The 21,883-nt window shown below is 35.7% G+C and overlaps 3 protein-coding genes across 4 annotated transcripts; all 3 read left to right on the plus strand.

Moving 5' to 3' along the window:
* The first annotated feature begins 4,059 nt into the window (after nucleotides 1–4,059).
* On the plus strand, nucleotides 4,060–11,711 carry LOC121259967 (pyrophosphate--fructose 6-phosphate 1-phosphotransferase subunit alpha). Its single transcript, XM_041161808.1, has 19 exons — nucleotides 4,060–4,228; nucleotides 4,950–5,122; nucleotides 5,198–5,310; nucleotides 5,684–5,758; nucleotides 5,850–5,963; nucleotides 6,047–6,114; nucleotides 6,314–6,397; nucleotides 7,288–7,341; nucleotides 7,541–7,621; nucleotides 7,747–7,840; nucleotides 7,925–7,998; nucleotides 8,233–8,343; nucleotides 8,434–8,478; nucleotides 8,562–8,618; nucleotides 9,243–9,347; nucleotides 9,441–9,557; nucleotides 9,740–9,843; nucleotides 10,173–10,338; nucleotides 11,381–11,711. Exons 1-19 carry the CDS (start codon nucleotides 4,139–4,141, stop codon nucleotides 11,507–11,509), a joined length of 1,854 nt encoding a protein of 617 aa, XP_041017742.1. The 5' UTR covers nucleotides 4,060–4,138; the 3' UTR covers nucleotides 11,510–11,711.
* A 2,559-nt stretch (nucleotides 11,712–14,270) lies between these two features.
* Nucleotides 14,271–18,733, plus strand: LOC121259961 (protein FAR1-RELATED SEQUENCE 5-like). Of its 2 annotated transcripts, none has more exons than XM_041161801.1 (4): nucleotides 14,271–14,493; nucleotides 14,620–16,776; nucleotides 18,259–18,542; nucleotides 18,578–18,733. In XM_041161801.1, the coding sequence occupies exons 2-3, from the start codon at nucleotides 14,641–14,643 to the stop codon at nucleotides 18,421–18,423; spliced, it is 2,301 nt and encodes a 766-aa protein (XP_041017735.1). In that variant the 5' UTR covers nucleotides 14,271–14,493; nucleotides 14,620–14,640; the 3' UTR covers nucleotides 18,424–18,542; nucleotides 18,578–18,733. The 2 variants fall into 2 exon arrangements, with proteins under 2 accessions (XP_041017735.1, XP_041017736.1); XM_041161802.1 differs by having other exon boundaries at nucleotides 14,639–16,776.
* An 806-nt stretch (nucleotides 18,734–19,539) lies between these two features.
* On the plus strand, nucleotides 19,540–21,874 carry LOC121260008 (cyclin-dependent kinase B2-1). Its single transcript, XM_041161862.1, has 8 exons — nucleotides 19,540–19,853; nucleotides 20,337–20,478; nucleotides 20,588–20,649; nucleotides 20,766–20,877; nucleotides 20,974–21,067; nucleotides 21,178–21,247; nucleotides 21,333–21,471; nucleotides 21,587–21,874. The coding sequence occupies exons 1-8, from the start codon at nucleotides 19,618–19,620 to the stop codon at nucleotides 21,677–21,679; spliced, it is 948 nt and encodes a 315-aa protein (XP_041017796.1). The 5' UTR covers nucleotides 19,540–19,617; the 3' UTR covers nucleotides 21,680–21,874.
* Nucleotides 21,875–21,883: the final 9 nt, after the last annotated feature.

Below are 21,883 nucleotides of genomic sequence, written 5' to 3' on the forward strand. Positions count from 1 at the left end.
ATTTTCCAAATTTTGAAGTTTGGAGAATTTATTTATTTTCTTCAATATTCAAATGTACTTCATAATATATTATCTATTATTCATGTATATCATTTAATTATATTTTCTTTATGATTTCTCTATTTGTTTAATGATCTCTTTACTCTTTCATTTTCTCTCCATTTCTACTGTTTTAATTCTGTTCAATATAAAATTCATTGGATGTGCTAGATTGTTGAAGTGTTATGTTTGGTTAGTAGTCCCCGACTAATTATTATTTATTATTATTTTCACTACTATTCACAAATCGTCTGAGATCAACTCTACATACAAAAGTAACCTAAATGTGAGAACCACCTTAACAATATCCAAGTATAGGAAAAATGTGCAATGGAATTTGTTAGAGGGTATTTTAAATGATTTTCCCTTAACATAGGGAAGTGGATGGGGATTGAGTAATGCGGCAAATGCATACAAATTGAGATTTTTTTAACAGTTTTTTTAATTCACACACTTTATTAATTTGGAGACAGGTAGGCACAACATGTTTTCAGCTCATCAAAATGTTAAGTTGTCTACATTATACAATATCTAAGACACTGCAGTTTTATGTCAATTTCTCTTCGCATGTTAGAAAGTGTTTGAATGTTCTTTATTTTTAGGTCTCATTTGTTTTAGATGAGATAAGTTGATATTAAAGTTAAAAGTTGAATAAAATATTGTTAGAATATATTTTTTTAATATTAATTTTATTTTAAGATTTAAAAAAATTGAATTATTTATTTTATCAAACCCTCTTCGGAACAACCCATCCGAAGTTGTCCAAATAACAGCCTCCACTTATATTAAGACATGTACGAAATATGTCTAAATAAACACTACAAAAGACCACACCTGATTAAAACTTATCTGAAATAAAATCCTTCTTTCCCCTTCCCTTAGAGCATTAGCATTGGATTATACAAATGTAAATGTAAAATTTGTATAATATGACATGATTTTACATTTAGTTATTCTACTTAAAAGTTATTCCTACATTGGATTATCTATATATTAGTCAAAATAATAATAAAATATTATAAATTTATTTTTTTTTCAATTTTTTTTATTCAATTAATTTTTTTTTTAAATTTTATATAAAAATATTAATATTATACAATATGAGACTTGGATAATGATGTGGAAGGGTCCTGGAGTGCAGTAAATACATTCTAAATATTTCATACAATACTATCGAAAAAAACACGTCTATTATATTTTCATCTAAAAAAAAACATCTAAGACGAGCACAAGGTATAAGCATAAAAAAAAACCTACTCAATTGCATCACTAGGTAGAATCGTAGAGCTATATTTTTTTTTTTTTTGGATGGTTGGTAGAACTAGTACTTGCCAACAAATGACTGGGACGAGAACGTGCATGGGTGTTGGACCATTTTCTCGACCAAAATGCGATTCAGTAGTGGAAAGAGAGAGAGAGCGTTCAGATTGAGGAAATAATTGTTTAATAGATTTGGTTCAGCTAGAATGAAGGTCAAATATAACCACAAGAGATGATTTACTGTACCTGAAAGTCATTTTAGTTTGTATTTACATAATTCAATACAGGTCATTTTTATATTCTATAAATTAAATTATCTATTTTATTTACTTTTGCATAATTTAATGCCAATGATCTGACGAAACCAAAGGAACCACAAAAATGAAAAAGAGAGTCAGACACATAACATAATCAGTTGCCAACAAAAGCCTGATTAAAAAGGGCCATTAGGAAAAAAAAATATATCTCATAGAAACTCCAGTGACTCGATGAAAAAACTTTAATTAACTCCAACGCAGCCATAAATTGAAACTTGGGACTGATGAATTATTACAATAGAGACATAAAAATTGACAGTAAAAATAGATTTGGGAACATTTTAAGTTTGAACCCATAAAGCCAGGTAACTAAGCCGATGGGGAGGAAAGAAACTCATCAGAAGACGAGTTAAAAGTAGCGAGCCGGTCGGTGTAAAATACAATCAGAGCAATCACCGTCACAAAGAGTAGGATATGTAGATTAAACAACTTATGTGGATAACATTTTGACATATTGCATGGATATGACTAAACGTAGACCAATAATCACAAACTGTTGCATGAAACCCCTCCTTATAAGCTGAAATAAGACTGTTGCATGAAAGCAGTAAACCGAAATAAGCCGAAACGAGGGGGTTCATCACGGTGGGGCTTCTTCATCTTTTCTCCTTTTTCACTTGGATTTTATTTTTGTGGATTAATACTGTTTTAGGTCCTTCGATTCTGCATATACGGATAAATTTGTTGAAGATGTTACCGCCGTTGTAAGTGGAAAGTTTTTCCCCTTTAGTATTATGACTCATTTTTGTGAGTTTGTCTGACACGAGAGAAAGATTGGAGAGCTTGTGATTTTTTGATCAGCTGTTGGCAAATGCAGGAGATGTAGATTAAACGACTTATATGGCAAGTTGTTATTAGAGGACTGTTTTTTGAGGTTGGACAGCCCAACCGGCGTGAAGGTATTCTCTTATTTTATTTTGTATAAAAATTTAAAAAAATTATAATAATTATATGAGATAAGATAAGATAAATTAAAAAGAATTGTGAAAACAAACGAGATCAATCTTTACCTAAAATCTCATCTCATTTTCTTAATCACAAAAAAATAAAATAAAGAAATCCTCCGGTAGAAGCGAAACGTTATAATTTCGTTTTCATCAGCGTGGGTTGGAAATGGAATGCGCCTCTTTCCTTCCTTCCTTCATTCCTTCCAGGTTAGGTAAAAGGTCCACTCCCTCCAACTTATTGAAATCTTGTTGAATTTTCCAATCTTAACCCCAAAATAATAATAAAAAAGGGACCTGCAGATAATGGTATGGTATTTCCATCCCTCCTCAATTAAAATTGAAAGAAAACTTCTCTAAATAACGGCATGCGTTTTATTTTTATTTTTACAGTCTTCATTAAAAAAAAAAAAAAAAAGTAAAATAAAAACTTTGCTACGCCTTAAATAAGCAGAAAATAGGGATGCACGACTTGTAGTTGTAGCTCCATAAACGCCGCTGCTATCCCCCATGGATTTGCTTCCCAAAAAGTTCAAAAGTTTAAACGGGTAGAGCGTTAGGTGACGCCTTCTTTTCTTTCTTCTCTCTTCTTCTAATGTTAATATTGTCATTGTTTGGTAAGTCAGTGGGCTCAGTTTGAACTTACACAAATGCCCTTTTCAGTATATTCCTGCCGAATAATGTGTGCCCTTTCAAAATCTTCCCCCTACCCCCTCTCACTTTTTCAATTCCACCTCTCACTTCACTTAAATCCCAAATAAAACAAAACGAATTTTTAGATAAATTAATTTTTTGTTAATACATGGAGATTTAATGATAATTCCAAAAAAAATTAAGATATTTTATTTTGTACTAAATTTTTTAAATAATTGCAATATATTTTAAATTTTATGACTATAATCATGTAACGACATAGTTTAATTTCAATGAAAAATACAATCAATCATGTAATATTAAATAGTATTTCTTTTGTCGCTACCGGCACTTAATTTTGGTCCAATCAGATTGCAAACTTCATAATCTTTGTTTTGTGACATAATAAAAAAATAAAAATTTAAAAATAAATATAAGACTCACCTAACAAGAAAGCACGACAATTCATTTATATATTTGGTCTAACAAACATATGCCTACAAAATAATGTATGGACAATAACAGTTCCAAACCACATGAATTAAAGTGACATTTTCCTGATTAGAAAAAACAAATGACATTTTCCAAAAAGTTAAGAATCAAAAATAAAAAAGAATTATTTCTTTTTGGGTAAGGTAAAGACGATGGCAATGAAGTAAATACCAACGATGACGATGGATGCGGGATATCCTTGGAATTTGGAATAAGATCTTGAGTGGGTTTAAAAAAGGAGGGTATCAGTGGCATTTGTGTAATAAAATAAGAAACGAAGGTGAGTCTTATAATAAGAGAGACCACAGGCGACTCGACCAAACCTGCGGGTTGGTTGGTTGTATCGCCCCGTCGCTTTCCACCTTATATAAGCTGTCTCTTGAAGCCCCTCCGAACCCACAGCACCAACACCACCAGCAACAACAACGCACAGAGCACAGGGAGATTTTCTCGATGGATTCAGACTACGGCATTCCCAGGGAACTCTCCGATCTTCAAAAACTCAGATCTCTCTACCAACCCGTACTCCCTCCTTGTCTTCAGGTCACCACTACCGTCTCTCTCTCCCAAACTCTCGATACACGTTTGGTTTTTGCACTCTATATTTTGACGCCTATTTTTAGAGTTGCTAAATCATCGGAGCTTCCGCTTGTTTCGTTTCGATCCTTTTTTTTCTTTCACTTTTTGCGTTTCGTGTGTAGTCTAAGATCCTTTTTTTCCCGCAAATCATGGTGAATGAACTTAAATTGTTGTTTTGTTCCATGGGTCGCTCTCTATGCGTTCGAAAAAATCCGTGATCTGATTGATGTCTAGTTCGGTTGTCATCTCAAAAAATTGATGGAACTGCTCGATTAGATGTATTATTGTCTAGTGCCGCTCGGTCTGTCTCAGTATTTTTTGGTTGCTTCTATATTTGTAATTGTTCGCTGCCATCGCCTCGCAGTAAGCAGCCATAGTGTTGCTGAGATGTATTTGGATTTTTTTAATCAAATGCCTATTTTGCAGATTACTATCTGACTGTGAGATTCAAACAGAGGGTTTTTTGATAAATGAAAAAAATACATCTTATTATTTGAGCACGCATATTTCGAATGTTCGCTAGAGACTAAGTAAGACATATAACGGGTTGTTGCAAGTATTTGAATCTCAAAATATTTCCAATGTAAATAGCATTTATGAAAGTTTAGAGGGGTGTTTCCTGGTTGGTAAAAGTTTGACGGGATTGGAATAATTTCTAACGTAATCATACATGGTCATGATACAGGGAACCACTGTCAGGGTTGAATTGGGTGACGCAACTACTGTGATAGACCCCAATGATGCCCACAGCATATGCCGATATTTTCCCCACACTTATGGTCAGCCCTTGGCTCACTTTCTCAGGGCAACAGCAAAAGTACCAGATGCTCAGATTATAACTGAGCATCCAGCAATTAGGTACCCATCTGATTACCTTTTCAGTTGTTTATTTTACAGTTAATCTTATGTATCCAACGGCTTGTCTTCTAACAGGGTGGGAGTAGTCTTTTGTGGGAGACAGTCTCCTGGAGGACATAATGTTATATGGGGTCTTCACGACGCTCTTAAAATCCACAACCCTAGTAGTACTTTACTTGGATTTCTAGGTAAACCGCCTTTTCTATTGTTCTACCATCTGTTTATTTCGTACTAGTTGGTATGCGTATTTGTCCTGTCCTTACATGTGTCTTATGCGTGTATATATTAACCAAACCCTCTAGTTAATAGTCAGGTCCTATATACTTTGTTTTTATTCTCTCTCTATGAAGTTTTTGACATGTTTTGTTGTGCAATATGCTTCACATTAAAATATTGTTTCAGAAAGCTGCAGTTAGGTTGCATTTCTGTAACATATTTCATTCCCAATTTGGTTGGCATATGGGAAGATGGTGAGAAAAAGTTGGCATATGAGAGCATGGTGCATTTTTGCAGTAAGCTATAGTTATTTACTTAATATAATGCCCTTGTAATTGCAAACAGGTGGTTCAGAAGGTTTATTTGCAAAGAAAACTCTTGAGATAACAGATGACATTCTTTCAACCTACAAAAATCAAGGTAGGTGGTTGTATAAGCAAATCTTCTTGTTGCAATATTAAATCACCATGCATTGAAGTGTATGATCTTTATTTTGGTTGTGTTTCACTAGGTGGTTATGATTTGCTGGGACGGACAAAAGATCAAATTAGAACAACCGAGCAAGTTAATGCTGCCTTAACTGCATGTAAAGATTTGAAATTGGATGGCCTTGTCATTATTGGAGGTACTATGGACGTGTCTATTTTTAACTCTGGCATATATATTTTTAGTTTGAAGTTATTGAATATGAATTTGATGTTTTTGAAGGGGTGACATCAAACACTGATGCTGCTCAGCTTGCAGAAACATTTGCTGAGGCAAAATGTGCCACAAAGGTATTTAGCATGTGAATTTTATATGATGGAATTTATGAAATACTCCAGTGAACAGTCGTATTATAGGTGGTTTTCTCCCTTAGTGGATTTTGTTTAGTTTTTCTATTGCGGTTCTGTACCTTGCATCTTGCATAAATTTATTTAAATATTATTTTGCTCTACTATAGTCTTATCATTTGAACTTCTATGAATTTCTCAGGTGGTTGGTGTACCTGTCACTCTGAATGGAGATCTCAGGAACCAATTTGTGGAAACTAATGTTGGTTTTGACACAATATGTAAGGTATTAATTAAGCTATGTTGATCGTGTACTTGGATGTTTAAGAAATTACTCCTAATCACCCAAAGGAAATCCTATTGCATCAGTAGTCTAGGGATATCATGCTTGAAAATCTGATTCTCGCTGAAGATAACAAACCCTATTCCCTTTATGTATTTGCTTTCTGCTTCTTATTGTGTTGAGGCGTACTTGCATGTTAATAAGATTAGATTATTTATATAACCCTGAGGGATTGCTCAGCTGTTCCGGCCTTGGGTTTGCTCTCCAATGGTCACCGGTTTGAGTCCCCTTAGGGAAACTGGAGGTTTACCTAGTCGTTAACTTCAGGGCCCCGTGGGATTTGTTGAGGTGCGCGCAAGCTGGCCCGGATACCCTCGGTTATCATAAAAATAAAAAAAGATTATTCATTAGCTATTTGGATCCTAGAAACATATGTAGTACGCTTGTCTACTAAGGCCTCATTTGGGAACACATCTCATCTCATCTCAAAATTTCATTCCCAAACATCACTAAAATACAAACACTTTTCAATTTCAAATCTTCAACTTTTTTCATCTAATTATTACAACTTTCTCAAACTTTCAAACAAAACACAAAAGACAATTTAACTTTTTTAAATTCTAAAATAAAAATTATATTAAAAAATTATATTATAATAATATTTTAACTTTATAATATTTTTATTCAACCTTTTCTCTTTCATTTCCCAAAATTCAATAAAACATCTTGACTCAAACCATTTCACTACTATTCGCAGATTTCTAATCTCATCTCATTCTCCAAACGATAAATCTCATCCTTTTTTGTTAGAAGAGTTTCAAAATTATGTTATGAGACCATTTGTAATCGATGAGTCTTGGCAATGAGAATTAATTAGTTAATTAATTTTTCAGGTCAATTCCCAGCTCATCAGTAATGTTTGCACTGATGCACTCTCTGCAGAGAAGGTAGTGGATTAATGTCCTTAATTCAGTTCTTGTGAAATATCTCATCTTTTCAGTCTAATTTCAGTGGTAGTTGATTAGTGTAAGATTATTGATCTTGCTGTGCAATCTTTTTCATGGTTTATCAATTCTTGGGTATCTATTCTCTTCCTTTTTGATGTTGTTCAATTGAAAAATCTACCTAACGTGTTTTCCATTTCAGTATTATTATTTCATCCGACTCATGGGTCGGAAGGCATCGCACGTTGCTCTAGAGTGCACCCTCCAGTCCCATCCGAACATGGTTAGCATTAATTTTTTCTAATGCCATTGGACACAATGTCACCATTATGACTTAGCAATTAAAATTAAACATTTTTCTTGATCACTGTTCTACTTGTAATTTGATAGTTGATACACTCTTTGCAGGTTATTCTTGGGGAGGAGGTGGCTGCATCAAAGCTTACTATTTTTGATATCACAAAACAAATTTGTGACGCAGTTCAAGACAGGGCAGGACAAGGTTTCAAATAGTTTTAGTGGTTTTTAATGCTATGGTTGGTGCTAATTTCAATTTTTGTTATCTGATCTTTTTTATTTGGACCAGATAAGTACCATGGGGTTATCTTACTACCAGAAGGGCTTATAGAAAGCATTCCTGAAGTGTATGCTCTTTTGAAGGTAACTTTGGTAGTTAAATAATAATTCCTTTTGAAGCACCCATGTCTCTCTTTCCATCTCTCTCTATCTCTGCCCCGATAGATGAATAATCCTAAAGCATCTTCTTTAAGTAATGGCTTCTATTTCCATCCAAAACTATGTGGTTACAAATTTATATTTCTTTTTGTATTTTCATGTGACATTAATGAGCTAATTAATGTGTTTGTGCTTTAACATTGACATTTTGTACCTCAGGAAATCCATGGTTTGCTCAAGCAAGGTGTTTCTACAGATAACATTTTTTCTCAACTTTCACCCTGGGCATCTGCTTTGTTTGAATTTTTGCCTCCCTTTATTAGGAAACAGGTTCCAATTTCCCATGCTTCTCCCATTGAAAACTTAATCTAATTTTAATGAGTTAGGGCCCATCTAAGATTAAGATTTTGAATGTTACAGCTGCTCCTTTACCCTGAATCAGATGATTCCGCACAATTATCCCAGGTAATGGGCTTCAGATACTTTCATTATGGAAAGAACACATTAAACTTTAAGATCTCTAATATCCTGTTTACTTTATTGTGCAGATCGAGACAGAGAAACTTTTTGCGCATCTTGTGGAGACTGAAATGAACAAGCGTCTGGTACACAATTCTTGTTTCTTCTTTTAATGTTTGCTCTTATACATGTATAGCTTTTTCATGCTTTGTTCTAATGCTGACGGCACTGGAATTTTTCTCTCTTTTCGTGATATCTTTTTCTGGTTGGGATATCTCAAATATTTTTTCCTCTTGTTACTTGAATGTCTATTTTTAACAAGGGGATTTCTCTATGTTATGGTGCCTGAGAAAGTTATTTTTATTTCTTTAGGGGAATGATTTGGCATCCAATGGGCCTTATTACTCCCCGCAGAATGCAAAATCCATCTAGTGCATTAGTTATTTGCTGCTAATCTTGCCTCTCTTCTTTTGCTTTAACATGGAATTTTGCTTCCATTCCTAAGACTGTTAGTCCTTACTGAAGTTTATGTTGTGTGTAGTCATTAAATATTCCTCAGAATTATAGTTATTGTTTGACTTGTATTCTATCCTGTACTTTTATTTTGTCTGATGCTTAATGAATTTGAATCATGATTATAGATTAGCATTTGATTGCTTTTTGGGATAATAAATTATAACAGACTAGAATTGTTTCTAGAACTGTTGATGCTGAGGTATATTTAATGCAACAAGACTCATAGTTGCTGATGCCTTTTGCATTTTGAACAGAAAGAAGGCACATACAAAGGGAAGAAATTTAATGCTATCTGCCACTTCTTTGGTTATCAGGCTCGGGGATCATTACCATCAAAATTTGATTGTGACTATGCCTTTGTATGTAAACGTTAGGCATTTCTTTGTCTCCTCAGCATTTTTAGCTATTAATATCCCTCCTCTTATGTTAACATTGAGATGATATTCTTGCAGATTCTTGGGCATATCTGCTATCATATTTTAGCTGCTGGTTTGAATGGCTACCTGGCAACTATAACTAACCTGAAGAATCCAGTGAAGAATTGGCGTTGTGGTGCTGCTCCAATTACAGTAGGGTTTTCTTTCTCAATGTGTTTTTTTAGTGCTTTTCCTTCATAACAAATACAAATTTTAAATTTTTTCTTAATTTATTATTTTCCAAGTTAAGTGCAGTCGAGTGTTTTTTGGTTCTTTGATAATTCTTGCAATTGTCGAGGCCGTTGACTTCATTGATTGTACTTGATGAACATTAGGCAATGATGACTGTGAAGCATTGGTCTCAAAGCCCGGGGGCCTTGTCAATAGGAAAACCTGCCATTCATCCAGCAACTGTGGACTTGAGAGGCAAAGCATACGAGTAAGTCTCCTAGTGATTGCATGTGAGATGCCATGTTGTAATTTAGGACATAGGAAGAGAAGAAAAGAATAAAAAATAAAAAATAAAGAATAAAAAATAAAAAGCTACTTATAAAAAAAGAGAGAAGAATAAAAAGTTAATAAGGATATTGTGGCTAACTTTGAATTGATTTCGTTTATTTTTTTTTTGGATGGGGTAATTGTTTTTTAATCTCTTTCTCTCTTCTCTTAATTTTGGCCCCCTCAGTTTACTTGATTAAGCATTGATTTTTGCTTCATGAGGTTTTATTGTTACTCTGGTTTTAAAGTGGTGAATAACTTTGGTTGCAGTCTGTTGAGGCAAAATGCATCAAAATTTTTGATGGATGACATGTACAGAAATCCAGGACCTCTTCAGTTTGATGGTCCTGGTGCTGATTCTAAGGCTGTAAGTCTATGCGTTGAAGACCAGGATTACATGGGCCGCATCAAGAAATTGCAAGAATATCTTGATAAGGTGCTTACGATACTATGGTCTCAATTTTTTAGTTTTATTCATGCAGGATATATACATTGCTACAACTGTTCATGGTTTGCTTTCAAGACTAAAACCCAAAACTTTGAAAACTTTGAGAGCTTCACATCTCATCATTACAACATTCTCAAATTCACACAGAATAAAATAAATAATTCAATTTTTTCAAATCTCAAAACAAAAATAATATTAAAAAATATATTCTAACAATATTTTATTCAACTTTTTAATTTTAATCTCAATTCATCTCTGAAAACAAACGAGGCTGCAAGGTTTTGTAATCCATCACTTTCTGTTGATGGATTTAATTCTGTGAGATGTTAAAAGATGATACTTACTTTTTTGTTTTTTTTTTTATTTATTTCATTGCAAGCTTACACTTCCTCGTGTGATACGAAAAAATTTTATTTATGGTATATAAACTATATCACATTTACTAATTTTATAAATCCATCGTCACATCACACAAACTTGTTACACCTATTAGAATTTCTTTGCACAAGAGATCGTAGTTGCTGAAAAACTTTTCTTAAGGCTTTGTTCTCTCCGTTGAACTGCAAGAACCACATCCGTTTATAGCAAGTTTCACAACTTGAACTTTGGGCCACAACCGAAATGATGAAATTACATCGATGCCCCTAACAAGTCGAAGCTGTGGAAACATATAACTGACTTTTTGTGGCCCAAACATATAACTGACTTTTTGTGGAAACATATAACTGGAGTGGCTTTTGGAGAATCAAGTTTAAGCCTCTTGCCTGCCTCATCTCCTACTGCATTCCTCTTGAGTGGGATTTTTCATATTTGAGATATGTACCCCTTTTTTTTATTTTTTCTTTTCTTTTCTCTTTTCTCTTTTTATTTTTTTATTTTTTAAATATGAACCTAGTTTGCAAGATTCTTTGGAATTAGAGATTGTTTCCTTGAGCTTCCTTTAGTCTGCATCATCTATGCATTGCCCATTTGGCTCGTACTTCCCTCCATTTGTGAATTCTTTCTCATCGAACTCTTTTTTTCTCTCTAGGTACGAACTATTGTAAAGCCAGGGTGTTCACAGGATGTTCTGAAAGCAGCTTTGAGTGTCATGGCTTCAGTGACAGACGTTCTCTCGGTGATGGCTTCCCCGTCATCCAACCAATCTCAACAAATATAGTTATTCTCGTTTAAATCTGATGTGCACGTAACTGAAATACCAAAATAATTATGATATCACCCACTTTTTTCAAATATTTACATCCTGAAATTGTAGGTGTGGAACTGAATTTGATCTGTTTTTCTTTCTTTCTTTATTTTTTGAAAAAAATAATCGAGGATTGTATTTTAAGTTCTGGAAGAGATGAAGTTTTGTATTTTTATTATAGAGACTAAGTTTTATGTGGTTTGAAGCTTCCATGTGATCAATAGCATCAAGGCGTTTTGCACAGGTTGATAGTCACAGTTTCATATGACTGCATATGTCATAGTTTGATGACTGATACAGCAGTGTTATGTGCCTGCCTTGGAAGTAGCTGCCTATCTTGTTATGCTGCATTTTGGTGCATCAGTGTTTCATAATATATGATGTAAATTTAAACACCCCCCTTTTTTTCTTACGCATGTAACGATAGTATTCATAAGAGTTTTGGCGTGATTAGTCTGGCGTACTTGTGTTGAAACTGCGCCTGTTTCATACTGGAATTGCAAGTCAGACTTGCAGACTCCGCCATTGTTCGGTCCGCTGCATTTTATCAGGATCTTAGAGATGCTTCACGTTATGTTGGGGTGTTTCGGAGCCGAGCCTTTTGATCTCTCTAAGCGATCGTGAAACTTCCATCATGGTAAGCCTCTCATCAGCATTCATCTTAAGACATCTAACTGTGATCTCTGCACATTACATTTGTTGTTTCTTGTCTCCTTCACCCAATAGATCACCTTTCAAATAAGATTCAGTATTTCTCTCTCTGTGTCCAATTGCGACTTTTTGGCATTTGAGATTGAACTTTCCCCTCTGCAATTCAATTCAGGCACCATGTTCCTCACACTCTTTCCAGTTAAAATCTTGAACAAGATGGCTTTGAAGTTATAAACATCGCTCTTCTTTGTAAATTTGCCGGAATTAAGCAATTCCAGAGCAATAAACCCAACGTCTCCCACAATTTCGGCATCTGCATGCTTTTCACCCAAGGGAATGGGCACCGAGAAACTGAACTCGAACAGTTAGGGAACAAAGTTTCCGTCTAAGAGGATATTTCTCGAGTTTATTTCTCAATGGATGATCAGATCGAGCGTGACGTTGTGAAGATAAGCAACTATATGTGCTGCTTCGCTCGCTACACTAAGTCTGCTCTTTCATGATAGTCGTCGATGGCCGTTCAATATATGACCAAAGAGACTTCCATTTCTTTCAAACTCGTACACTAACGTTGGGATTTCAGTCTCCAAGCAACAACTCAAGAGCTTCAGGACATTCTTGTGCTTGCTCATCTGAGACACGACCGCCACCTCGTTTATGCACCATGTTTTATGAATCCGAGATGAGGTTGCCAGAAATTTCTTGACACATATTTCACGACCATCAAGGGTTTCTCTTAGAGGCTATGCTTGAAATCCTCGTGTAAGACTCCATTCACATGATACTCGTTGGTGGCCTTCTCGAGCTCTCGTTTGGAGAAGATCCGAAAGGGACTGTATTTGCCATCAAAAGAAGTAATGATATGTTCCAAAACCAGACCTCCATTTTCCAAGTACAAACCCTCCTCCGTTTGGGCTCTGGGGAACCGAAATTCGACAGCTTGGCTTTGTCTACTTGATTGTTCTTTATTAGAGAAGACTTCGGTGTTGGGTCAGCGACATGAAATCTCTATGAGAAATATATCTGGAGCAGTGGAACGAGTAAATCTAGCGCAATCAGTTGAAAAAAAAAAAAAAAAAAAGAGTAAATATTAGATCCATTTTTTTTCAAAAGAATTATATGATATTTGTGCATTTTACGATTATGTGTAATATTGTTCAAGAAAATTTTATTTACAGTCTTGAGTGAGAGATTACGTGTGCAATCCCATTAATTTATAGGGATAAAAGAGAAAAAAAATTATTTTAAAAATAATATTATTGTAATCTTAAATTTTTTTAAAACATAATTATATAGACTTATATGACCCCTTCTTATTTGAAAAAATAAGACTGTATATAGATTAACTCTCAAAGAAATGCTATCCATTGTGACGTGTCCGTCATTGGCTCAATTTAATCCACGTGGATTCGAAGCGTGGGGTGACCCAAATATGGCCATCCCCAAATATGGCCATCCATTTTTTCTTTTCAATTTCTAAGTTTATTTATGGTTTTTATTTCGAATTTTTTTAGTTAATTATATGTTTTTTTTAGTTTTTAATTTTTTGACGTTAAATAATTTTTAACCTTTGAAATTACTTGGTGTCAACGTGAGTTTGGATATCACGTGATAAAAAAAAATAATTAATTTTGTTAACAAATGGGGATGAAATTATCTAATTGATATATATATATATATATATATATAGTTATTAGGAAAATTAAACGATTGTTTTATGTTGAGTTGATATTGATCATACACACTGTTGATGAATAATTCATTTCATAAGATCTTAAGTATGTTTATAAAAAATGAACAATACTCTCTTGTAGAATTGATTTTATGAGATGAGTTAGACTCGTGAATTTTTTTATGATATCAGAGCCTCTCACAATATGAACGGGACCTCCACTACTTATCCAGTGACAAGAGCTAAAAAAATATTGACCTACACATAAAAGAGAGTATTAAAAAATAATCTTATATTATTTGTGAATAAGATTTTAGATATATTTATAACGTAATTCTTTCCTATAAAGCCGATTTTATAATTCTTTTCTATAAAACAGATTTTATGAAATGGATTACGCTCAGAAATTTCTTCTCTCACTCAACTTTTGCACCGGACGGAAAACCCTCAAGGGTCAAGAGTTTAGACTCAAGACCCACCTCCCAAAAATTTCCTTTCCCTCCTCCCCCAACTGAAAGCTGAGTAGAGCTTCTCTCACAGTACTGGCAATCTCTGTGCATGATCCTCTGCAACTCGTCTACTCAAAGATCCTTCATTTTCTTCTCTGAGCTTCCTCTACGCTCCTGATCTCCCGGTCAGTCAGCTCCTCTCTCTTTCGCCATTAATTGCTGTAATTTCGATGCAAAATAAACCCTTAGCCACTCTTTTTTGCCAAAAAAATTATCAATTTATAGATTCTGGAAGCTAATGGACAAATTAGGCATTTTATTGTCAGCCAGTCATGGATATTGAACCTCTGAGCATTGAAAATGAGGTTATGGAGTTCGACATGGGTGGTTCTGTGGAAGATGAAACGACCACCCTCGACTTAGAACACCCTGATGACGACTATGAAAGGGATTACAATGATGAATTAGTCGAAGGTTCTAATCCTTCTACTTCTCACGGGTTTTTAACCTCAGATGGAGACCCAAATCTTGAACCTTACGAGGGCATGGAATTCGATTCTGAACAGGCTGCGCGTATCTTCTATAATTCGTATGCCCGTCGCATTGGTTTTAGCACCCGGGTCAGTGTGTACCAGCGGTCCCGACGTGATGGGTCCATCATATGCCGTCAAATTGTGTGTTCTCGTGAAGGGTTTCGTCGTGAGGGAGCTGAAAATAGGTCTAAGAGACAGCGGACGATCACTAGAGTTGGGTGTAAGGCGCAGATGACTGTAAAGAAGCAGAGTTCTGGAAAATGGGCGGTGTCAAAACTCGTGAAGGAACATAATCATGAGCTTGTGCCGCCGGATAAGGTGCATTGCCTCCGGTCACATAGGCATGTATCAGGTCCTGCTCGAAGCCTGATTGATACCCTTCAAGCGGCTGGAATGGGTCCTAGTGGAGTAATGTCTGTGTTGATCAAGGAATCGGGTGGTATTAACAATGTTGGATTTACTAAAGTTGATTGCCAGAATTATATGAGTAGTAGTAGGCAGAGGACTTTAGGGAGTGGGGGCCAGATTGTTTTTGATTATTTGAAGCAAATGCAGGTTGAGGATCCTGATTTCTTTTATGCAGTCCAGGGTGATTTTGAGAATTCAACAGGAAACATTTTCTGGGCTGATGCAAATTCAAGAATGAATTATAACTACTTTGGAGAAACTGTTACATTTGATACTACATATAGAATGAATCGTTACCGTGTCCCCTTTGCTCCATTTACAGGGTGGAACCATCATGGACAACCAGTATTGTTTGGATGTGCGTTACTCCTCAACGAGTCGGAGTCCTCGTTTGTTTGGCTATTCCAGGCTTGGCTAACAGCAATGTCTGGACGCCATCCTATCTCAATCACAACAGATCAGGATAGAATCATACGAGCAGCTGTTGTACAAGTGTTTCCAGGAACCCGTCACCGATTTTGTAAATGGAATGTGTTCAGGGAAGCTCAAGAGAAGCTTTCTGATGTATATCGCTCACACCCTACTTTCGAAGCGGAATTTCAAAAGTGCATCAATTTGACAGAGACAATGGATGAGTTCGAGTCATGTTGGGAGTCCCTTCTTCAAAGATATGATCTTGGGGATAATGAGTGGCTTCAGTCAATGTACAATGCTCGCCAACAATGGGTACCAGTTTATCTACGGGATGCATTCTTCGGGGAGATGTCCATAACCCAAGGAAGTGATAATATTAATTCATACTTTGATGGCTATATAAACGCATCAACTAATATTCAGGTGCTGATTAAGCAGTATGAAAAAGCAATTGCTAGTCGATATGAAAAGGAAATAAAAGCAGATTATGATACAATTAATATTTCACCTGTTCTGAAAACGCCTTCTCCCATGGAAAAACAAGCAGCAAATCTCTATACAAGGAAAATATTTATGAAATTCCAAGAAGAATTGGTTGAGACTCTTGCTTATCCTGCAACTATAGTTGATGACACTGGATCAGAAACTATGTATCGGGTGGCAAAATTTGGGGAAGACCACAAAGTAAATTTTGTTAGGTTCAATGTTTTTGAAAAGAGAGCCAGTTGTAGCTGTCAATTGTTTGAATTTTCAGGTATTATATGTAGACACATATTAGCAGTATTTAGAGTAATGAATGTACTTACACTTCCATCTCATTATATCTTGAAACGGTGGACAAGAAATGCCAAAAGTGGGGTTTTGTTGGATGAGCGCACTCTTGGATTGCCAAGTGATTCTCAAGAGTCATCTACTGCCCGTTATGACAGTCTACAACGGGAGGCTATCAAATATGTTGAAGAAGGGGCTGAATCCATGCTTATTTATAATGTTGCGATGAATGCTCTTCATGAGGCTGCAAAGAAGGTTGCTGCAGCCAAGAAGCAAGGTTCTGGGGTCACTACTCAAAGTACCCTGGCTAATACCTGTCAACAGCTTCAGTCTTGTTCCATGGTATGTTCTTTTCTCATAAAAGATATTCCCCCCCTATAGCCTTTGCATCATATCTTTGTGAATTTATTTTCCCTGTAAAATATTCTCTACTTGCCGATCCGAGTTTTTTCCTCATATTAACAATGCTGCTCTATCAGCTTGAAACCATGGGTATATCCTAATAATGACTTGTGTTATGAATTGTACAGGGCCTTTTTCCTCTGATTCCGCATTAATGTCTGTTTAAGGGTTATGTAGATGATTTCGTGCTGGTTGATTAAAACCAAGAAGAGTACAGACTAAATCTGTGGGTGCATAGGATGGATCTTAGGGGGTTTAAAGATGAGACACACTAAAAGAGCTCTATTAAGAACACTAAGTTCACATATTCCACTGAATATTTGGATGCAATGGTCTGACTTACAATGTTGGATTTCAAGCATCAGCCAATCAAGATTTTTTTTGTTCATGGAAACCTAGATACCCGCCTTTAGAAATAATCACCAGATAAAGAAATGGTTTGTTTTGTCCCTTAGTCCATTATCCTCTAGTGTCTTCCTCTACTGGAATGGAATGATTGAATATGGTAAAGTCAGATGGTCGACTGGTGATGCTTTTTTTTTTCCTTAAAAAAGAAATACAAGTGATACAAGAAACCTTATGCCCACAAATCCCACCTACAATGGGTTGAACCCCTGGTGTCCACCTATACAAGGGGAATATGTGGCATTAAGCTACAAGGCCATGGCCATTAGTACCATGAGAAACATACTCTGGCGATGCTTGTAGGAAATATAATCTCTGAAAATACTACCATCGCTGATTCTAATCATTTCTACAAGTCAAGTAGAAAAATCTTATCCTTTGACATGCAAGCATCTTCTATGCCGTTTCCATAATTTTTTCTCCTTAGTCAAGAATACAGTTTAAGTTTTGTGGCTTGGAAGATTTCAAGAGCTTGACATCGGGGATGAAGTCAGGATTTTTTTTTTCTTGGAGGGACATGACCATACCCTATTGTAAGATGATAATGCCTTCTCTCATTCCAACTTACAGATCCCTACGACCAATATTTAAAAAAAAAAATAGGTGACAGAGTGAGAATAATAAAAAATGAATTCCCAAAAAAAAAAAAAAAAAAAATTCCCAAAATGATTTAATCATATATAAATTAAATTTGTATACCTTAGAAACGTGACATAAAAAGCCTAATGAATTTTCGGGGCCAAACTTTTAGGTTTAAAAAAAAACCTCTGATATTTTCTATTAACCTTTAGGCCACTTCTGATTTCTGGGGGCTTGAGGTCTCTTTAGATTTTTTGAGTGCCATTTTTCAGGTCTTGGAGGTGGCTAGTAGTTTTTTTGGATCTTTTTGGGAGTGGGGCAAGGGAAGTATTAATATTTAAAAGAGATGCTTTCTTAGATGTGTGAGTTGTGTTTCTTATATGTACATCTGCATGTTAATTTCAATTAATATGCAGTCTTTTCTTTCCACTTTTGTAGGATCAGGATGAGAAAGTTTTGGAATTAACTGCTGAATTGGAGAATGCAAGTCAGCGATGTGAAGCATACCGAGCAAAACTGTTCAGTGTCTTGAAGAATTTGGAGGAACAGAAGTTGCAGATATCTGTTAAGGTTCAGAATGTGAGGCTGAATCTGAGAAGTTAAATTTTGAGGGGTTGGTGGTGGTGATGATGTTTCCATCGTCTTCATGTGTACTAGTTACAGCATCTACAAATGAGAGTTGAGTGCTTTAAGAGTATCTCCCCATTACCTTCCATTGTAATATATGTGCTTTTTTTTTTTTTTTGATAGGAATAATATATGTGCTTTTAGTTACTGGAAGAGGACAACTTTCATAGTTTAGGACAGTTGTAGACCGTGTCCACTTCTAATTGGTTGTAACCGTAGAATAGATTCTCTGAAGTGGGTGTAGAGGTTGCGAAAAAAGCAAAAATAAACTACGGATGTGGTGTTATTTTTGTCTATCCAGCTATTCCTTGTTCATATATTTTGTCCCTGTATTAACAGTTTTAGAACTTGTAAGTTTTGTGTAGTCTCTTTGAAAAAAATATTAGAATTTGAGACTCACATAAAAAAAAATCATATTTTTTTGGCAGATTTTACTTTTTTTCAAAATGAGTATGCAGAGCTTCTCTCCTAGAACTGTATCTAATATTATTCTTATAAATAACTAAAAAAGAATTAGGCCTCGTTTAGATGTTGACATGAGATGAAAGATTTGTGAATAGTAATAAAATGATTTGTGAATAATAGTGAAATGAGTGGAGTTAAAATGTTTTATATGATTTTGAGAAAAAAAAAAAGAACAACAATATTATAAATTTTAAATATTATTCTAATATAATTTTTGTTTTGAAATTTGAAAAAATTGAATTATTTTTTGTGTTTTATATGAATGTTTTGGAAAGTTATAATAATTAGATAGTGATTAGATGAAAATTTTAAATATTTGAAATTAAAAAAATGTTTGTATTTTTAGTGTTTGGATGTTAAGATAAGATGAAACTATTTTGCAATCCAACAGGAGCTTAGGATAGTATGGTGCCCGGGGAAAAAATGATATTGAATATAGATTAGGAGTCTAGGACCAGTGTAAATGTATATAGATGCATGCCATCTCCTCAAATGTTGTTATATGTAAGAGGAAAGCAATAGAAGGGATAAGAGAGCGGACAAATTTAAATTTCAAAAATTGTAGCCGTTGCCTCAACGGATCAAAAGAACAGAAGAGATCTCACGCGCCTCCCCAAGTCCCAACCGTTTATATTGGGTCCCATACCTTCGCACACAACAAGCCATTTGAAAAGAGGGAGTGCGCGAGAGAGAAAGGGTAGAAAAATGGAGAAAGCAGGAGGCGTTAGGGCTATCGTGTCTGCAATGGATGCTTACGAGAAGCTGGAGAAGGTAGGAGAAGGGACATACGGAAAGGTGTACAAGGCGAAAGAGAAGGCGACGGGGAAGATCGTGGCCCTCAAGAAGACTCGCCTCCACGAGGACGAGGAAGGCGTCCCTCCCACCACTCTCCGCGAGGTCTCCATCCTCCGCATGCTCTCCCGCGATCCCCACGTCGTCAGGTATACTCCATTCTCCCCCTCCCTCTTCCGTTTGGATCCTTCTTCTTGTTTTTCGTTCCATTTCTTGGAATCCCACTCGATCCTTTTCAATCACTTCTTAATAGATGTTTCATTCTAGGACTTGGGAGTTTCTTTTTAAATCTTGGGTTTTATTCTATCATTCTGAACATTGTTTCTTGTGGTGGGGTTTGGGTTTTTTAAATTTTTATTTCTAGAGGGTTTGTTTTCCTATTTAATTCACCGGGTTACAATTTCATTCTTTCTGTGATTTGATCTGCTCTTCATTTGGTTTCATGTAGTATTCTTGAGCCGGTTTCTCGTGGGGTTTTCAGAGTCAATCTTTTTTCATGCTTTTGATTCCATCGACGTAGTCGTATTTCAAGATTTTTTTTAATCCTGAGAACTTTTTTCTGGGTTAAATCCCTTCCGTCTCTTTCTATTGGTAGAGGTTTTAAGTTTGTCATTAAACAACACTCCCAACAGGTTGATCGATGTCAAACAAGGTCAGAATAAAGAAGGGAAGACAGTACTCTACTTGGTCTTTGAGTACATGGAAACTGATCTCAAAAAGTTCATCCGGAGCTTCCGTCAAACAGGAGAGAACATTCCTGCCAGAATCGTTAAGGTAAAGAGTCTATAGAAGAATAAGCTTTTCGATCGTTTGCCACACCCCCCCTCCCCTCCGCCGCCCCACTACATATAGTTACAAATGTGTTGGTGATTCTTTTTGGCAGAGTTTGATGTTCCAACTTTGCAAGGGTGTTGCTTTTTGCCACGGTCACGGAATCTTACACAGGTAAAGTTCCAAATTTTTTTCCTCACAATTGACTCGTTCTTGTATGTGTGATTTTGAAGTATTATGTTTTATGATCAGTTGTTTATCGTCTTCTTTTTCTCTGTCTTTATGCTCAGGGATCTAAAACCTCACAATCTCTTGATGGACCCGAAGACACTGGTGCTTAAAATAGCAGATCTTGGACTTGCTCGATCATTTACCGTGCCAATTAAGAAGTATACTCATGAGGTAAAATCATGTTTTCTCATGTATGTTCTTCAAGCTTGATAACGAGTTCTCTTAACAGTACGAGCAGTATAAGACTCGTTGTTATTGCTATTTCAGATATTGACTCTGTGGTATAGAGCTCCTGAAGTCCTTTTAGGATCTACCCATTACTCAACTGCTGTAGATATGTGGTCTGTTGGCTGTATATTTGGTAAATGTTCTCCCTACTCCATGGCATTGGTTTGACCATTGTTTAATTTTTTTTCATTACCGTATTAGATATTTGCTTCGAGGGTTTAATGTATTTCATCTGAATTGTAGCTGAGCTCGTCACAAAGCAAGCACTCTTCCAAGGAGATTCTGAACTGCAGCAACTCCTCCACATATTCAAGTTTAGTGACGCAGCATTCATTTTCAATATATCTGGTTTCTGTTATCACGGACCCTTGTAATTTCTTTTCTGGATTTTTGAGCAGGTTATTAGGTACTCCAAATGAAGAAATGTGGCCTGGTGTAAGCAGCCTAATGCACTGGCATGAGTACCCCCAATGGAGGCCAAAACCTGTGTCAACCGCTGTTCCTAATTTGGATAAAGATGGGCTGGATCTGCTCTCTGTAAGCTGGACCCCTACTCTCCACTTCAATTGGCTATGGGTTGCTTTAGAGACAAGGCATTTCAAATTCTTATTTTATATGATGACTGACACTTCAAAAATGTTTGTGGTTGTAGCAAATGTTGCAGTATGAGCCCTCAAAGCGTATTTCAGCGAAGAAAGCTATGGAACATCCTTACTTCGATGATCTGAACAAGGACTCTCTCTGAACAGAAAAGCTATCCGGATGGGAAATTTTCTGCTGTAGGAAATTTTATCTGCTTGCCTCAAGCAAACCTTCCAAGTCATGTTAAATTTTGCTTTAGGATGAAGAATTTGTTCTAGATTTGATTGTTGTGAACCCTGCTTTTAAGATTTTAATGACAATATATGGTTGCGTAGGTGCCTCCTAATTTCAAATTGCAGTTACTCTG

The sequence above is a fragment of the Juglans microcarpa x Juglans regia genome, chromosome 4D, assembly GCF_004785595.1.
Source record: "Juglans microcarpa x Juglans regia isolate MS1-56 chromosome 4D, Jm3101_v1.0, whole genome shotgun sequence".
Classification (NCBI taxonomy): Eukaryota; Viridiplantae; Streptophyta; class Magnoliopsida; order Fagales; family Juglandaceae; genus Juglans; species Juglans microcarpa x Juglans regia.

Excerpts from the sequence above, each read along its gene's own strand:
- LOC121259967 (XM_041161808.1), top strand. The coding sequence starts at position 4,139 with ATGGATTCAGACTACGGCATTCCCAGGGAACTCTCCGATCTTCAAAAA. Across the intron at positions 8,619-9,242 it reads CTGAAATGAACAAGCGTCTG|AAAGAAGGCACATACAAAGG; the intron begins GTACACAATTCT and ends CATTTTGAACAG. Across the intron at positions 9,558-9,739 it reads GTGGTGCTGCTCCAATTACA|GCAATGATGACTGTGAAGCA; the intron begins GTAGGGTTTTCT and ends GATGAACATTAG.
- LOC121259961 (XM_041161801.1), top strand. The coding sequence starts at position 14,641 with ATGGATATTGAACCTCTGAGCATTGAAAATGAGGTTATGGAGTTCGAC. Across the intron at positions 16,777-18,258 it reads AGCTTCAGTCTTGTTCCATG|GATCAGGATGAGAAAGTTTT; the intron begins GTATGTTCTTTT and ends CCACTTTTGTAG.
- LOC121260008 (XM_041161862.1), top strand. The coding sequence starts at position 19,618 with ATGGAGAAAGCAGGAGGCGTTAGGGCTATCGTGTCTGCAATGGATGCT. Across the intron at positions 20,479-20,587 it reads TTCCTGCCAGAATCGTTAAG|AGTTTGATGTTCCAACTTTG; the intron begins GTAAAGAGTCTA and ends TCTTTTTGGCAG. Across the intron at positions 21,472-21,586 it reads ATGGGCTGGATCTGCTCTCT|CAAATGTTGCAGTATGAGCC; the intron begins GTAAGCTGGACC and ends TTGTGGTTGTAG.